This window comes from Linepithema humile, chromosome 7, assembly GCF_040581485.1.
Source record: "Linepithema humile isolate Giens D197 chromosome 7, Lhum_UNIL_v1.0, whole genome shotgun sequence".
NCBI classification, from domain to species: Eukaryota; Metazoa; Arthropoda; class Insecta; order Hymenoptera; family Formicidae; genus Linepithema; species Linepithema humile.
The window spans coordinates 16,579,883-16,599,132 of record NC_090134.1 but is presented as its reverse complement, the minus strand read 5'-3'; the positions used below and the strand labels follow the sequence as shown (position 1 = coordinate 16,599,132).

General features: G+C 39.8%; 2 protein-coding genes across 12 annotated transcripts in view; one reads left to right on the top strand and one right to left on the bottom strand.

The window, feature by feature from the left end:
- Positions 1-13,860, top strand: part of LOC105670001 (sialin) — a 195,127-nt gene extending 181,267 nt beyond the window's left edge. For 2 of the 7 annotated variants that reach the window (XM_012363265.2, XM_012363263.2), the window contains 6 exons: positions 9,022-9,277; positions 10,134-10,410; positions 10,502-11,087; positions 11,661-11,793; positions 12,462-12,703; positions 13,122-13,860. In XM_012363265.2, coding sequence (XP_012218688.1) covers positions 9,274-9,277; positions 10,134-10,410; positions 10,502-11,087; positions 11,661-11,793; positions 12,462-12,703; positions 13,122-13,310 — 1,431 coding nt within the window. In that variant the 5' untranslated portion in view covers positions 9,022-9,273 and the 3' untranslated portion in view covers positions 13,311-13,860. Of the gene's footprint in view, positions 1-7,217; positions 7,765-7,968; positions 8,639-9,021; positions 9,278-10,133; positions 10,411-10,501; positions 11,088-11,660; positions 11,794-12,461; positions 12,704-13,121 lie in introns of those variants that run through there. The other 5 variants (XM_012363264.2, XM_012363268.2, XM_012363267.2 and 2 more) reach the window with 5 other exon arrangements.
- Positions 1-19,250, bottom strand: part of Ten-m (teneurin transmembrane protein Ten-m) — a 554,800-nt gene that overhangs the window by 402,724 nt on the left and 132,826 nt on the right. The window lies entirely within an intron of this gene.

Sequence of the window (19,250 nt, the reverse complement as noted above, 5' to 3'; positions counted from 1 at the left end):
ATTACAAAAACATCCGTAAAACAAAAAAGGAGAAAAATTTAACTGCTCCGTATCTGGGGAGCTATTCTCAACACGTAAGATTCTACCGGTTCAAGTATCTGTGAATCCGTTCTCGAGACCAGTTAAAGAAAACGGCGCCGAGACGAATGAGAATGAACGGTATCGACATCGCGAGATGATAATTCGACACTTCACGTCAGAAAGTTTATTCAACTTTTTTCTGTGCGCCACGAGAGCGCCGGTATACACGCAAGTTACAACGCGATCTCTCATTCTTAACGTCGACCAGTCCAACATTTTCATAAATACGCATCCATACGTTTCATTACAAAGCGAAAATATTTGAACGAAGGCGCGCGAGTACAAAGGCAAACGAATAGACAGCTGTAATATCAAACAGTCTCGTAACTGGCGGCATCGTATTAACATATTAATACATATCCGCGTACGACGCATCAGTATGCATGTAAGCCGATGTTCGCCGGGGCTTCGTCGTCCGGCTTAAACGGAGGGTGATCCCGAACACTATGGGCAGACGATCGCGGAGCGGGAAGAAAGACGTGGAGGAGAGGGGGAGAGAAGAGAGTATCATAATACTCGTAAGCCTCCGGACACATTAAGAGGATCATATCGTTCACGTTCGAGATACGTAAGACGTTTCGGTTTGATCCGAAGCGCGATGAGCCCGTGACGTGTCTGTGAGATCGGGCGCGCGTTTTCGGCCCAACTTGTAGTGCACGGTCTCGCGCGTACAACTAGACGCGTAGCTTTTAATGCGATAAAGGCGCTAGTGCCCCGCCGGGCATATTATTCCGTTCAACTCTGCCCGAGTAGACGGCGTGCGCGCGTAACCCTTTTTCACTCGGGTCTCCCGAGACCGCTCCAATTTCACCAAGTCGGTTAGAGGATGACGTTTCACCGACGAATATGTCACGTTTTCCGACAATACACCGCATCGTGTAGTATCTTTTTTCCGTTAGGTTCGTGATTTTTTTATCGATTTTTCTCGAAAGAACGAAAATAAAAGCGCATATTCAGTGGCATATAATAGTAGCGAGCAAAACGCCGACCAGATTCTTCATGGTAATTGCGTTAAAATTATATGTTCCGTCGTGTCAGATAAAAAAACGTATTAATCATATTTTATATGATTCAGATGACCTCGATAAGAGTGCCCGCGGAGAAGCTTGAATTTGACTATTAATTTAATAATTGATATATCGCGCGCATTACAGGGAATTCAGATGCACAAATGTCAAATAGAAGGCTATTTTTCATTAATGCATATAAACTATATCAATTTCGAATCGACATTATTGCGATTCTTTGACATTTGCATCGCTTATGAATATTCAATGTAGCATTATCCTACCATTAATTATATAGATTGATGAATCACTAACTCATTTTGCGCGAAACTGTCGCGAAATGTATTTGTTGCAGCATCCAAAAGAAAAAGAATGAAGCAATTAATAATAAGTAACTTAACATAAATAATAATTATTAAAATTACTTGTATTTTATATATGTTTATTCTTATTTCAATTTGCGGTTTATTTTGTGCATGTATATATATATATATATCGCACAAAACATCTTTACATGAATCTCTAAATAGATTAAATTTGCCGTACAAATATAACGAAATTATTTAACCGCTTGCTCTTATATGCAGTTTTATAAGATATTTTACTACAAATTTATATCTACTAATCATTTTGCATCGCACTATCTTTCGATGCCTACTTTAATAATCCATTGCCTTCCTCAGTGACATCCACTTATTATCCAATAATCGCTGAACCAGTACTATTAGCATTAGTATTAGTATTATTATTATTATTATTAGTATTATTATTATTACCACTATTAGAACCACTATTAGAACTACTAGTAGATGATGATGATTGTGTAGTTGACGTAGTTGTAGTTGTGCAACATCTTCTGTTATACCAAGGGCTGCAATTATTGTCGCAACAACATTGGTCGAATAAGCCACCTATCAGTGGGCAGTGGTACAAAATATCCGCGAACAAGGGTTTCTGTCAGAGAAATTGAGATACATGCATCATACAATGCAACTAGAAATATATACCTAAACTTTCAACGATAAAGCTCGTTATATGCATATCTAACGAAAGCATATAAAAAAACGCAAAGTTAATTTTTTACTTACAGTCTCTTTGATCATCGTGCTAGCGACGGCTACGAGCAGAAGTACGTATACAGCACGCATTTTTAGATTCGTTTGTAGATGTTAGATCTATCTGATCTGATGCTTGATGCAACTTGTGCCACTCTGATGCAGCGGCAGCATTTTTATACGAAACTTGTAAATATTGACCTATTTCTCGCTATTGATATCCGATAATACGTTTTTGTATCACCATATGCGCCGCTTTGTGACAATTAAGTATTGACAATGGTATGAAAGGTCATGCTATTCTGTACTCTTTCCAGTGTGCGTCGGAAAATTATTACGCGTAGACGCATAGATGTCAAAGTCAAACGCAAAGACACGTACAAGTCGAAACAGAGAGAATATGTGCCCTTCATTTTTATAAAATGCAAACGCTTTTTGTTTCAAGTTTAGACTGTTGCTTATATCAGATGAATACATTATGTGTAAATTAGTACGATAGTAATATTTTAAGGAAAGGTCCCCTTTTCATGTAAGTACATTAATATATTCTTTAAAATTTTGCAATATTTTATAGAGAGAATTACATTTTTAATGTAGAAGAGGAAGTACTTAATTGAATTAATTTATCATTAAAATTAATTACTATATTAAAATCATTTTATTGAATCATAGATTAAATTAATCTGAATTTTGCATTAATATCAAGAAATTTTAATTACGATGTCAGAGAGAGAACGTGGAAATTGAGAACGTGAAGCAATATCTAGACATCAACTATTCCCGCAACTTGCATACACATAAACTTGCAATGCAAAACACTTGTGACATTTCGTCGCATACGAATAATAACGTTTTTTTATGATGTAAGAGATTTAGATGTCAAAGTCACGTTTAATTACGGAGTATTTTAAATACAATCTAAAAAAAACTGTGCAGCTTCTCGATAACTCAGCTACTGCGTACAAATTACCGACGTCCCTTTTTTTCCCCTACAGATCAAACGGAAGAAAGAGATCCTCGATCATCCATCATCGTTAGCATTTCATTCAGTGACAGTCGGTCGACGACGTCGGGCTGCCGTTAACTATGAAAGCTGTGTAAACTTGCCGAACAAACAAACGTTTTATGGTCGTTCAATAGCGCCATCGTCTCCGTAATGTCGTGACGCATACATTCCCGAGCGCGTAAGATAAAGTGCACATATTTTACGAAGCAACGGCTGCATTTTTCATTCCCTAACGAAAAATCGATATTGACGGTCTTCATCAGGATAGCTCTTTCCGGCGCGCTCTCTTCTTCTCGCATAATCCAATACTCTTCCAACAACTTTGATTATAGCATGTATGCACATTCGCGGCACTGACACAGCATCGCAGAGTCGTGCGACCCCAGAAATATAATAGTAACATATTATTTTATAATAATTCATTTTATATAAATAGTCATATTCGGATAATTTTAAGGAAAATTTGAAAGCAACGATTGGAATTTAATTTAAATTTAATAGAAATTTTTTTGAACAATTAATTTTTTCTTTTCATAGAAAAATTTAGGGAATGACCGTCAATTTCAATTTCACCGCTTCACGCATCGGCTCGCTTATTAAAGTACGAGCGCGTTCCGGGAGCATCAAAATAGAAAATAGATAGAAAATAGTCGGCCAATATTTGCCATGGCGCTTTGACTGCCGTTCACCTCGTGCCAGCGGCATTTCGCGAATCGATTCGTCCCGATCGGGGGACTCCCGTATTCTACGGATGATTTTACCGGAAGCGATGTACAATCGTCGCGACGCCGGCGGGTCGTGCCGCGGGGCGGGAAGAGAGATGGAGAGGCCGTCGCGAAGATACGGCGAGGATGGAGGAACGGTAGACGCTCGCGACGACATGGAAGGTGAATTTGGGCGCGGGAGATCACGAGCGGGAGTGAAAAATGAAGGTACGAAACGGGGAATCGCACGAGGGGGACTTGACGCATTGCGGCGGGGAAATATGGGTCGTCCCGATTATGTCGGGAGGAGCACCGCGCCGGAATCTGACAGTGGCAGAGTGACGCCGCAAAACCTCATACATCTCGTGTATAACTAATGCCCGCATATATCACCTCTTCGTCTCCTGTGTGTATTTTCCTTTTTTTTTTTTATCTCACGGGGCAATGTATGCCGCATGCGCGCGCGTACGCTCCACGGGCGCGCTCCCCTGCGTGCGTCTGAGCGCGATGGAAACTGTCTGTTTCATTTAAATGCAACGCGGAAAATGCGCGCGCGTTTTGCACGGCAGAGACTTCGTGGAAGATAACACACGAAGTGATGCATTACCTTTGGCCCGCCTCGCTGCTTCAAACTCGTATCCTTGTTTGGAGAATCGTTTCCTCTGATTTGCAAATTAGTCTCAGATATTTATGAGCGATTCTTTACGGAATAATTCCCGTAAATTTGGATTGAAAAGTAATTAGTATTCCAGTGAGCAAAATTGTCAACTGTTAAACACTGCTAACATCTGAGATATTAAAAACATTGACAGTTTTTTTCAAATCTGATCTTTCATTATTTATCGCGTTATAACAAAACAAAATAGCTATAACAGTGCAGAAAAATTTTCGTACAGTTTTGATATTTTTCTAATATCTAAAAATCTACTCCAAAGCAATTTTCCGTTGGGACTTTGTTACTTTATTTTATTTTGCAATGCTTTAACAATAAAGAACGAATGTTTATTTAATTCTTTGTATATTTTGTGCGTAACGTTATCTTCACTTCGCGAGTTGATCAGCAAATTTCAGTCACGCAACTTTTGAGGAACTTGTTGCGACAAATAACATGTCAACCAAAACGGCTACCGGCGTCCCGTTTCGACATTTCTTTTCCTGGTAGGTGGTCCGAATAGCGAACGAAAATTGAAGAAGGCATTAAGAGGGCATCGCGCTCGTTAGCGCGGGCAGCCTGCCTTAACCCTACAGCTAATTGGTATTTGGCCAGTGAGGAATCTTCAATGGGTCTGTCTCGAGTGGCAGCGGTTCGAGGATTGCGCACTGCGTGTTTACATTGTGGACAAAGTCAGCAGGCGTCCGAAACGCTCGAAGGATACGAACCGGCCGGTAGCTGGAACGTCCTGTCCGAATCTTTCGTGGTTCCATTTTGAGATTTTCGAGCGCGGTCTCTAATCGCGACCACCGCGACGATCGTCATTGCTCCGTCGCACCCAAGAGTCAGCGACCCTCTTTAATCGACGCGAAATGTCATACAGGCAGACATGCCTCTCCGTTTCGAGTGCGTCTTCCGATCTTTTTTTTTTTTTTCGTCCCTTCTCGTCGCTTCTCTCCCCGTTCTATCTGTCCTCCGTCTCCCTCTCGAGAACGGCGACGTATCCATTTTTACCGGTGTGTGAAGCTTTGCGTTTTCTCGAGTGGATTCCCCCGCGTCCCTTTCCCGCCTCGTCAACCTGCCATCATATTCCTCTAGCAGGTATGCGGCGCGAGCATTCACCTCGGGCACGAATGCAGGTGTGCGCTGGGCCGAATAAGCCCAGAGGAAACGCGAGGATGATAGCAACTCGTGCGTCTCCAAGCTTCGTCGTCGTCGTTGTTGGCGTCATCGTCGTCGTCACGAAACTACCGCAGCAACCACTTCCGTCCCCGTGCGCTTCTCGTTTCTACGAACGTTTCGTCACGCTTGTCACACGCTTACCGCACGAAAGAGACCGCGGGTCGGGTGAAAATATTGTGATGGCCAGTCGCGTCGTTATTGTCCACCGCGCGCTCTGCCGTGTTCGCCACTGCCCATCGGGCGACGAGCGATGCAGAAAGCGTATGCGGTTCGCGCCGAAAAGAAAATACAAAGTATGACGTGGTATGTTGTTGTTATGCTAAAGACTCTCTTACACACTGCCTTGAATAAAGTATTCTACATATTATGTAAAAATCTAACCTGTGAAAGATTTCCTATGCGAGCCTCATTTGTGACACTAATGTATTACGCAAGTGCGTTACGTAAAAGCGTTATCGCGATGTCATTGATTGAACCACGATGCAATGTGTGTCATAAAAATTACTGTGCTTTTTATTTCAGTAACCTCAATTTTATCAATCTCTAATCTTTCACACACACATGTATATAATAAAATATATAAAATAATTCAATTCTTGACTTATTGATGGAAAATTAATTTTAACAAATAATTAACATAATTAACAAATAATATGTATTCATGTTTACGTTATCTATAAATATAAATTATTCTTATTAATAAGAATATAATATAATAGAAATTACTACTATCATTATATATTATTTATCATATGTATTCACGTCAATTACTACACGCTAATGTGAATTTAATATGCATAGAATGATGTAGATAATACAGAGCTTGTGTAAGAGCTTTCGTGATAAAATAAATAAATCTCTGCAAATCAGATTATTTTTCAATTATATTATATTATCAATTTAAATGTACCTACTTAGTGTTACGTAAAATATTTACTTTTTATAATAAGCATTGATCAAAATACCAATTCGTTTGATAAATTTCTACAAATCAGATTATTTATCGATAATATGATACTATCAATTCGCTGCACTTACTTAGTATTAAAATATTAATTTTTTACGATAAATACCAATAAAGATTTTGATTACTCTGATAAATCTCTTCAAATCAAATCATGTGTCAATTGTATTATACTATCGATTTATTGAATCTATTTAGTATTACGTATTTAGTATTATGAAAAATATGCACTCTTCGCGACAAGTACCAATCAAGATACCAATTCGTCTGATAAATTATTCCACGCATCTTGACTTGATAAGTGTTGCTATAAATATTCTGAATGATTAATCACTGAAAGTAGCACAGTCATCATTTTCTCGAAATATTCGTATAAATTCCGCATTAGGAGAAAAATATGCTGTTTTTATAAATGCCAAGTATTTTTTTATCTCCACTAAACGTAACGTATGTTACATGATATATAGAAAATAAATTCTAACAATATATTACTATGTATAATCTGCTTAGTTTATCTGCGATTAGGTGACAGAAAAAGATGACGCGTGCATGGTGAATATTATTCGGTGGGCGTCACTGTACGTAGAATGTATAGATATCCGAGACCGTGGCCGTGATCGGCGGGGAGTCTCAGGCTACGCTCCGAAGCGTTTCTCATCCGTTTGGACACGGGCTCACCAGGGAGACCCCATTATCTTCAGCTCGTAAACATTAAGCGGCATCTCGCCGACGCGTATCTGTTAAGAATGCTATCGCCACATGCCACCGTACTGCGACGAGAGAAATGATTACATCTCGTATGATTGGTTGATAAGTACGCGGGTAGAGGAATACGCGTGTTGAGTATATCGCGCGAGTAAGACTTTATCGCCGGACTGACGCTAGCGTAGACGAAACTGTCGGTGTTTGTATAATCAAAACAGACACAGTTGGCTTTAATTAACGCACGACGAGCGCGGCATCATGAATGCGTCGGCTGCGGCGAAGACCGGTTTCACAAAATGATTTCAGCCAAGCGTGAGACTGGTGTGACTGCTGGTGTTTCGTCGGAGCACTGTTTTCGAGGAATTTTGTTCGCTGACAGAAGAGTAATCGATTACGGTCGGCATTGAAGTGAGTTAAATTGCAAACGAGTTAAACGATTAGAATGCATGCAGCGATTGCATTAAATTATACATTAACTTGGATTATTAACCTGCCGTTCTTAGTATAGTGAACTCGATAAGATTTGCTTATTTATACATTTTTATACGATCGTTTTAATTGCATGAAGCAGTGCTGCGTAATGCATAGCAAGTATACATGCAGCATTGTAACAGAACTGATATAAAAGACACCGCTTAAAACGATTCCACATAATGACGTGGCAAATACAAGGCGGTGTTGTTCGTATTGTGGAATCGCCACTTACGTGAATTACTGAAAGTTAAAACGCATCCGCTTCCACAGTTAGTAACCGTGTGGCCGTCGTTCGACTCGTGTCGAATCGCCTTTTGCAGCGTTGCTCACACGTTCGGTTATATCTAGTTCCGGTAGTTTATCGTTCACAGCAACACACGCGTCATTCACAACAATTTTATCTAGCGTGCGTACGTTATCCGCTTTTTATCGCCTGCTTGTCACTGTGCGTATTGGTCATTTGAAAAATTATATTTACAGAAAACCACTTATATAGCGTGTCTTAACGCCTATCTTCTACAGATTGTTTTCATTAATTTAAAGAAAACTTTGAGCAAAAACATTAAATACAGAATTTTTAAATGAAATAATTGAAATAAATGAAATAATTGACAATAACAGAATACTGTGTCTTGACGATATATGATAAACAAGTTTCAATATCGCAATGTCAGTTTCTTAATTTGGACTTTGTACATTGATACGGCATGCTAAGAAAATATAAGAACACGTATATGTGATAATATTTTCCAAAATTTTGAAAACTTCGACCTACGAAGAGTACTGAATTCCAACGGGAGAAACTTTGGTAAGAATAAAAATTCTTATTATCTCGCTTAAGTATGTACTTAGCAAACACAGCTGGCATTAAAATTGCCATCAAAATCAATATTGAATGGCTAAATATGACATTTAAAACAAATTAAATTGTCATCCGACATATTTATTATCTGCAACGTATGGAAAAATAACCACAAAATATCTATCTTTAGTACAAAACATCGTTTATATTGTTTCAAAGTTGCTTAGCTCTAACGTACGATCATCATGCATATTTACGCGTATTCTGTTATCGTCGGCAGTGTTATGTATGTATGACGTATTTATTAGCGGCACTGAGGTCTCATAACGTTTTTCGCTTTGCAAATTATCGACGCGTTTCTCACTGGTGAACCATAATCTCTTCGATAGGAATGCACGGCACACAAGTCTGAAAAGATATTCGTGGAGGAGGAGTCTGGATGCCGTCTCGTCGTCCAGCGATATAATTCGATAGTCGTCATCGAGCTGTTGAACGTGAGAGTGTTGAATCGAGCGAAACCAAGTGCTGATCGTATCGATACGAAAACAAGCAAAAAAGTCAGTTTGGCGCGACGATTCGAAACGTAATGATCATCGATGTCATCGACTCATTAACCAAGGTCTTGTTAAATATTCACAACTATGGGTAAGAAACTATACACTTCTTATCTTACTGATATTGATGCAACTTTGAAGAATTATATTAAATTTGTTAATGTTCAATTCGCGAAGTGTACAATCGTACGGAGATAAATTTTATCGCTTTATTATTACTGCACTGTTATTCTCTCTAAATATTCGATGTTGTTTGCGCAAAACATCTAGTTTAAACTATAATACAGAAATGTACGCAGACATCAATTTTTTTCGCATTACTAGCGGCTATGGTTTATGATTAATGTAGAAAAATGCATATTCATTATTTACATGTTTTGACAAATTCATATTTTGTAGAAACCGACACCCAAGTGCGTTGATTACTGTTTTGTGATGCATTTTGACACATAATTATTAGCAAATTGTAATTTATTAGGTTAACATAGATTAAACAAACGAACTGTACTCTGTGTTTTTAGCGCATGTTATTTTACATATCTGTTACCATGGCTTTTCGAGTAATAATCGAAATAATGTCTGTTCACTATATATAACAATCCTCTTATCTCTATGCTATTGCAATACCGATATGATATGAGCACGATGTAAGTCATTCAAAAACCAAACTGACTAATTCCTTAAAGCAAACTTCATCAATTTATTTAATTCATGAAAAGAGCAAGAATGCATTCTCAAGAATGTATTGTTGATAATATTATTAAGGAAAATGTTATCAGACAAAAATAGATATGTAAAAAAATTCCACTAATAATTACAAGTTGCTACTAATAATTAGATGTAACATATAATATCTACAAATTGATGTCTGCGTACAATGAAAATCACGTTAATAACTTTTTTGCTTATTTTAACATTTCTGTTTTTGCAATCCATGATACATTTAGAGATACGCGTGCGGTATTTGTTCGCCATAATGCTATGCATTGCGAACATGATTATTTACGGTCTGAAAGTGAATATCGCGACGGCTATCGTTGGCATGGTAAAAAGGAAACCAGGTGAACAGGACTGGTCGGACGAATGTCCAGAATTCGAAGCGCCTGAAGGCGCCGATATTGACGGTCCGTTCGATTGGTCGGCAGGCGAGCAAGGTCTGGTTATTAGCATATACTTCGCGGGATATCTGGTCGGGATGTTTCCGTCGGGCTACCTGGCGGACCGGTAAGTGGTCGACGGCTAGATTCGCTTATTTTTTTCCACTCACATATTTTTCGTATTATAATCTATAGAAATCTATTATTTCTCAATATAGATTCAACACGAAGATGGTGTTGCTAACCTGCGTACTGGCGAACGGAGTCTTAACTATGTTAGTGCCGATTGCAGCGGGCTCGTTGTCCCTACTGTACACTGTGAGATTTTTTACCGGTCTCATGAGCGCGGCGAATCTACCTATAGTGAACGTTATTCTGGGCAAATGGGTTGTGTACGAGGAGAAAAGTTTGTGGGTCGGCATCATATATGCCGGAACGTCGCTCGGAACCGTGATATCTATTCTCAGCTCTGGAATGATATTAAATTACGTAGGCTGGGAGGCTATTTTTTACATTCATGGGACATTACCGTTGATCTGGTGTGTAGTCTTCTACATATTTTTCGCCGACTGTCCGGAGGAGCAGAAGTACATAACAGAGCAGGAGAGAACGCTCATTGTGACCTCGTACGGTCATCGACCGCCCGGCTCCTCGAAAACGAAAGTACCATGGAAAAGTATATTCACGTCGGTGCCATTTCTGGCTCTGGTCGCCACCAATACTCTCGGCAATTTTTGCTGGTACTTTTTGCTCACGCAGCTGCCGCTTTACATGAACAAGATATTGCGATATGACATCAGAGTGGTAAGTTTGTAATAAGAATATGTAGAACTTATTTTATACGCATCGCAGACACAAATTGCTACGCGTTTTAATGAAAGTTGTGTTATGTTATCAGATCTAGTAAATACTTTAACATTTTATATTTTGAATGTGTATATAAGCTCTTATTAGGAAGAGTTAGAATGGAAAGACAAGGATCGAGAGTCCAAGCAGGATGTCAACAGCTTGTTACAATCTTCTTTATTATTACATCAATACGTAAACATTTCGGTCAACTTCTGACCATCTTCAGTACAAAATTTAATAACTGTCCAGTTTATTCGTATCAATTGAAGTCAAATACTGCAAGATTGTGCGTGTCAGATATGAGATTTATCATCTTAATTGTTAGGCGTACTTCGGACAACTGTACTTCGGACTCTATAATAAAGAATATTTCTTTATTATAGAGTCCGAAGCTTATTGTAATAAGCCGCTGACATCATGTTTTGTCTCCCGATCTTTGTCTTTCTATTGTAATTATTTTATATTTTGCATAAAATGATTTTGTTTACCCAGCAGAACTTTGTAAATTGTTCTCGATCTATTTCACAGAATGCCGCTATTGTTTGCACGCCGTATCTCGTAAACGCTATCATTAATCCGCTAATCGGAAAAGTCTTAGATTGGGGACGGCAAAAGGGACACTGGTCGCAGACAGGTGCTCGTAAAATTGCAGTCTTCATAAGTACGTATTTGCAATGGAATTCATTAAATTCGTCTATTCGCACATCAAAGATGTATGTAATAAAAAAACAGAAACATAATTTTTTCAAATGTTTCTCTCATCAAAATATTGCGTAATTTTGAATGACAATTGCATGTTATTCCTTTGATTAATATATATTTTTCTTAATTAATTAATATAATTAAAAGAAAAGCATTTCTTATTTTAACTTTGGCAGTTCGTAACCTTAGCGGATATAATGACACAATTTAAAACTGCTTGAATTCATACATTTACATATTTATTGAATAAAGATAAGGTATTGTTTGCAAATTTTTGCGTGACTGTACGTTTGACCATGATAACAAATATAATGCACGTGGCTGTAAAATATTTTTTTCTGATATAATGTCTCAACGACAATGTTTAACTAACAATGTTTAAAATCCTCGTGTAGTGTTTATATCGTATTACGGAGCATCCTGTTAATTTTTCTATTTTATTTTATGCATCACATCATGAAAATTTGTATTTTGTATTCAATGCAAAGAAACGCGCGAGAGATTTAATTTTATGATAAAAATAAATAATGCCTGATATAGTTACATAAGATCCGAGGTAATGCCTGATATAGGCATTAGATATGAGTTACATAAGATCCGAGGTAAACAGATTTTCCTCTCTTTCAGGTACCGTGCCACCTAGCATATTTCTTGTTATAATTGCGTACATTGGTTGCGATCGCGTTACATCGACCGTGCTGCTAACTCTCAGTATAGTGGTCTGCGGTGCTATATTCGTTGGTCATCTTTGTAATCAGAACGATCTGGCTCCAAATTACGCGGGGATTCTCATGGGTATCACAAATACTCCGGGCACTATTTCTGCCTTTATCTTGCCACCAATAGTCGGCGCGCTCGTAGCCGAAGGGGTAAGTGAACACATTTTTAATGCTAATATTAATGCAAACTGAAAGTATCCGCTAAGAACAACTTGACTTAATCGTCGATTTCCTGAATTTTTAAACAAGTTATGCACTTTTCTGAAGTTTTATGAAAAATGGAACAGCTTTAACGCGATAAAAAAATTAAACTGAAATCTTTTTTATGGGACATTGAATCCTAATTGTATAATCAACTGCAAAGTTTGTATAACAAACTGTAAAGTTAACTTTATTGCAATATTCAGATCTTACTAGATTTTTCATATTACATTACGCGCTCGTAATTCCGAAAAATTGCGATTAAATTTCACAGCATATTTTTTAAATATAAACGAAAATAATCTTCACAATGTTGGCATTCAATTTAACCAGTAGAGTAACATTCACATAAGCTTGCTTTTCACAGCATACTATGGCGCGTTGGAGAGTCTCGTTCTGGATTACTATCGTCGCCCAGATTCTCGCTTTCCTCATATTTGCGACTTTCGGATCGGGCAAAATTCAACAATGGAATTATCCGGTACCAGATGTCGAAAACTGGGAAGCCGACGACCAACAGCAGCAACAGCCGCAACAACAAGAAACAAAGACTTAATCCCAAATGATTTTCATAGTTATTAAAAAATCCCAGCAGGGCATTATGTTTTTATATAAAATAATGTTGTCTACCGCGTAGACGAAAAATATTCCACAAATTGCGTAAATACGTTCCAATGATTTGTTATAAAAAAAGTATATGTGCCAATACTTTTTTAATGTGTAATTTTTATATAATTGTGTCATATTTATATAATTCATATTTTTTGTATGTTCGACATCATTGTCTAACGTTTTTGATAAAATTAATTTCGCAGATGTAATATTTAATTATCAATTTATATTGTAGACAAGTATATATACATATGTTTAATATTTGTATATTGCTAGTATCTTGCAGTACGTATCCGGAACAAACTGCGGTTAAAAATATGCTTTGCAAGATATTATCAGTATCAGAGTTTTATTGCCTTATACGGGCAACAATTTTGCCAGCTCTGAGTTGCACCCTACGTGTAATAAATTTAACATATAACCGTATTCATTATATGTACAATTATTTCTATTCATTTAATAAAGTAGAATTTTATATTTATGCAAATATAAAATGCGTGTAATTCATGAACTCTCCCATTCGCCAAGCTCGACGATATAGCGAAGTTCGGGACAAGCTGAGAATGCCATCGCTCGAAGCGTCAAGATTTACGCTATGATAATTAGAGCCGCGGACCACCCTTAATGATGGGGCGACCAATTAAGGGCCACCCGGTACAAAAATTCTTCTTATCCCAATTAGATCGCGACGTCGCAACTGCCAGTCGGTGCGAGACGGACAGAAGACGACGGAAAAAGAACGACGACGACCGCATGGAAGGAGCACCACACCGCCACACGCTGCGGCGGGGAATATTTACGACGGTTGAAATATTACGTTTCTAATCTATTTCCAGCCTATAGCGTCGCGCTCGCTTCGACGATGCTGTTGACGAGAAGCGAGTGGTAACCATCGCTCTTCGCTAAATCATTTCCTCTTTCCTTTAAATATCACCGGCAACCGCGATAAAAGGTGCGCGGTTCCGGCGATGAGGGAATATTGAGACCCTTTTACCTTCGGAAATTCTTCGAAAATTTTATTAGGAGGAAATACGAAAGATCGAGGGGAGCGAAATGCGTATTACACACAAATTTTATTAAATTTCTTTTTAATATACGCGGTATATCGCACAGTCATCTCGAATAATTAGAGAATTTAGATCAAGCGTATAATTTAGTATTTTAATAATCATTTATTGAAGTTCAAAAAATATGCCAAATCGCGCGATAAGATATTTATCGAACTGCTGTCAAAATACTAATTGTGTACTTGGAATTTATTGATCTTAAACTTGCTGCCTATTGATAACGAAACACGAAGAGTATCGTTTCGACTTGATATTCTAGTGCGCCTTCTTGAGATGGGCCAATGCGAGCCAAAGCTTCTCTCTTCATCGTGTTTACTAATTCATGAGATGAATAACTTAAGGATAAGCGTTCACGATATGAATAATGCTTATTCGTCTTCGTAACCCCTTGAGCAGGTGACCTGTTCCTTCTATCGATGTGTATGCGCAGTTCTAACCCGACCGACCGATCCATCGTTCGATCACTACCGACGTGGGAAAGCACCTGCCGTTGTCTGTCACGTTTAACATCGCGCTGACCAATCCAGATCTTTTTTAAAACATTCTATTCGAAACTCACCATTAATATCTGTCGGAAATTACTATTAATATCTCTGTATAAATAAATATCTCGCGTAATCTGAATATCCGCTTCGATTGTTTTAGACTTTTCTTACAAAGTCTTCGAGCAGCTTTCGCATTTTATTTTCAACATGCGTGTTCATTTTTCTAACGTAAAAACTAATTTTACTGTATAAAGCTAGTTAAATTTGTCGAATATTGGCGAAATTTAGAAGTGAAGTTTGAAATAGCGGAAAGCCACGTATGCTTCGCGCAAGGCCGCATTCTTGTTCGATGAATGCTTTCTATTATCCCGATTTCAACGTAAATAGTAGCTACCGATTCATCCAGTTGTCCGAAAAGTCAGCGGATGCCAACTAATTTACATAGTACAATATTTTAGGAAGATTGATCGATGCACACGGCAGGCCCGCCCGAGTGCAACGAGGACGAGTCGGTGAAAAATTCTCTCCGTTTCCGAGTTATCTGTCAAAATGGCAATTAATCAAGCGGTAATTATAAGTTCCGAGGATCTTTCGTCGGGCCGTCGTCTCGTTTGCTTAGAGAAGCACGTAGAGCCCGTAGTTGCGGGTCGCTCGACAGGGGCGGTTAATCAATCCTGGAGCTCGTTACGGTCGAGCACTCCGGTACTTGAAGTGGCGTTAACGCATCCGGAGCGCCACTAAAATGTCAGGAATTGTTAATCTACCCCGGCGCGAGCGCGTTTGCTCGCGCGCGCGTACACACGCTCGACGTACGCTAGATAACACACACACCGCCACCCAACGGAGATGTCCGCCGGAGTTGAGCGCGCGCGGACGGGGTTACTGCGAATAAACCCTTACTTTCCAGTTTCTGCCCCCCTGACCTCTTCCGTCTCGCGCTACGAGCTCTTGCTCTTCCCGGGAACCTTGGGAGACATTCACCGCCAAGCAGCACCAGACCGCACCGTTATTACTAGCGATAAATCGCCACCTTTAATAAGAGCTCGCGCGACGTACGCTAGACGGAAGCCAGAAACGACGACGACGACGACGACGACGGTGACGACGACGGCGACGACGGCGAAAGGATGGTGAATTTAAGGGGGGCGAATAGGACCGAGTACACTCTATTCAAACGATATCCGCTCGATTTTGCCGAGTCCTCATCGACAACGATCGGCCGCGCTGTTCCTTTATAGCATCCGCCTCCGCCCGATGCCGCCCGAACGATTTAATTTCGGATCTCGACGCGCGATAAATATTTCGCATATAAAATACCTGCCGGCGTTACGAAAATTTATTACGTTTACCGGAAGATAATATTGTGTAACGCCTATCTGTACGCGCTATCAGCACGGCACGGAGTTTTCGGTGTTTGATCCGAGGGATATGGTATGCTGATGATTTATTGCCGTTGCGATTTGATTGACGTTGTAACAAGATAGTAAACGTATTTCACATGGTGCCGCGTTTTAATCCTTTCTATCCGGATATCGACGTTACGCCATCGCGCCGTGTCAAGCTTTTATCTTAATATATCAACGAGCAATTATCGACGTGTTTAAATATTTTTGGAACAGCTAATTCGCCCGCGCTTATGCAAACGTTCTTACTAATGTAATCGCTATTAATGACAGTCGTGATTGCGCTTTTTTTCATCGCTATTGTTAGACTTCTATCATCGACCGCAATTTAATAATTCGTATTCCATGGTTTTTTTTCTCGTTTGGATAATAAACGTGAATGAAAATTTCCAATATTGATTGTAGTAAAGACGTATATAGAATAACGATAAAATAAATATAGCCAGTCGAGATTTGTTTTTTGTTTTTCACTCTTTCCGTTACAAAACTGAAAATTATTAAAGCCTGAAGCCGAAGTGTCGCGTGTTTGCACTTGAATGTTTCCATTTACGTGCGCTTTACAGGCGCTCATTTTAGATGTCCGAATTTAATCGTAGTTTCAGCTAGTTAGCCGAGCGCAAACATTCGCACGCACACGATATTGCGAAAGATTCTTATTGTCGCTGTTTACAAACTATGTATATTCCTAAGCGCAAACTAGAGGCAATTAAAATTTAAACAGCTTCGTACACCTTCGCGATAAAACAACAGTCGCCGTTATCGCGATATACAAACAAGATTTCCATCGCGTCGAGGGCGACTTCATCCCGGCGCTCTCGCCCGTGGATCTTAAGTCCGCCTCACGCGTCACGCGAATTCAGTATATCGAAATTCCTTTACGCGAACGGGATGCAACGTCTGTGAACGTGAGCTGGGTCGCCGACGGTCGTTGCCGGCAGTTGTCGGCGCGCTGCGGCTTTCGCGGCGAGTCAAGATTATTCCCTTACAGCGCGTCGCGGGAGTACACCGAGCGGGCCGGGGAGAGGTTCCGGTAAAGAACTCAATACGTCGGGTTGCCAAGGCGGAAGGATAACGCGGACGCGCGCGCGCGCGGGACGGTTTCGGCGACTCGAAACTCGGTCACCCCGTTTCCAATTGACCGGCTTCCTCTCTCCCGCGGCGTAGCCTGCAGTCTGACTGCACTGTACGGACTTCCTGCAGATTTTGGCTGTCACCGCGTTTCATATTTTAAACGGACCATAACCGGCAGGGACGCGGGAGCGGCAACCGAGGGGGAGGGCGGGGGGGGGGGGAGGAAGCGCCTGGCCATATCGCTCCGGGACGATCGACGTGGACGCAAAAGCGGGCCGCGCACTCGAGCCTTGTATAAATATGTATATGCGAAATATACACAGGATATATATAGGAGACCGTGCACGCGGACCTATGTCAAACCGGCCAACCGCCGTGTTGCAGCTTCGCGGATTCGTGACGAGGGGCTTCAGAGGAGACCGGCTTAATCGGCGGTCGTTGCTGGCGCATCGGATTTTGATTAGCGCGACCACGTCACGTTCGTCCGTTCGTTTGTCGACGGATGAAAAAAAAATGCATCGCACACGCCACGACGCATTAACTCATACACATCTACGCGGCGTAACTCTCGGTGGGTTCGCCTATAGCATTTTCCGCGTATATGTCGTGTGCGCTAGCGTCTCTCTCTCTCTCTCGCTCTCTCTCTTGCTCTCGTGCATCCGCGCATCGTTTGCCTTTGGTGACTTTTAATCTCCGCTAATATTAAACCCTATCCAAGTAAACTGAGTGCGTTCCCGAATAAGCGTCGTCCGCAAACATATGTCGCGTGTTTGTTACTCGAACGCTCGTTGCTCGATCAATTGCTGCTCTTGCGCTACTTTAGCTACTGAAGCACCACTTCGCCAACGAATCCTGAACATATTCAGTCAAAATATCCGAGTACTTTGTGCATAGGTTAGTTGTGCGACTCTTAAAACGGAATTATGTATACACACGCGTATGTACTGAATTAAAAAAGCTTCTGCATTTCACGCGCAATTATATTCTTACATGAAATATCTTTGCATTCGACCCACAAATTTTAATTAAGTTTTAAGAGCACATCTGTCTACAAATACTTGTGAAAAACTTGTGAAATAATCATTTAACATTGGTTAATAAAATCAAATTTAACGGATTATTGAACTTCGATTTCTGTATTAACAATGCAAAATTAGCAAAATTAAATTTTTATCGTAAGTGATGCAAATTTGTGGCAATCATTCTAACAAATCGTAAAACATCATATCATTTATGCACAATTAATTATAAAGAATTGATCGAATTTGCGAGTTTGTAACAAAGTTACTAAATTTAAGCAATTGTAACAAAGTTAGAAATATTTGAGCAATTTCCTTGCAATGTGAACGAATAATTTACTTATTTTTTTGAACACTGAATAAGAAATCCGATACAAAAATGAGTAGAATTTGATAATTCAAACAACGTATACGTAGACTCCAAATGCATTAATTTTTCATAAGATCTCGAAGAAATGCAGCAGATATTTAATCTTCACTGTTTTATATAACCAAAATCTGACAATTCAAGTGAACTGATCAGCCTAGTCGGAAGATAGCTGATCGCACGGGAACACAAACTCGGCGAACGGCTTGTACCTCGTAATTTAATCATATCTTCGCGCCCCTCGCCGAGCGACAGAGTAAGACCCCTGTGCTTTCAGACCAAAGTATAGAGCTGGCAAAGAGCTCGGGGTTATTAGACACGTTCATTGTTGTGCGTTCGTACTTTATTGTTGTTTCAATTACGTTTGAGAGAAATGTTGCACCCTTTCGACTCGCGCGCTCTCCTCTCTGTGCGGCACTGTTACTCTTTCTCTCTCTTTCTCTTTGTCCCTCTGCCGCCCCTCAACCGTCCT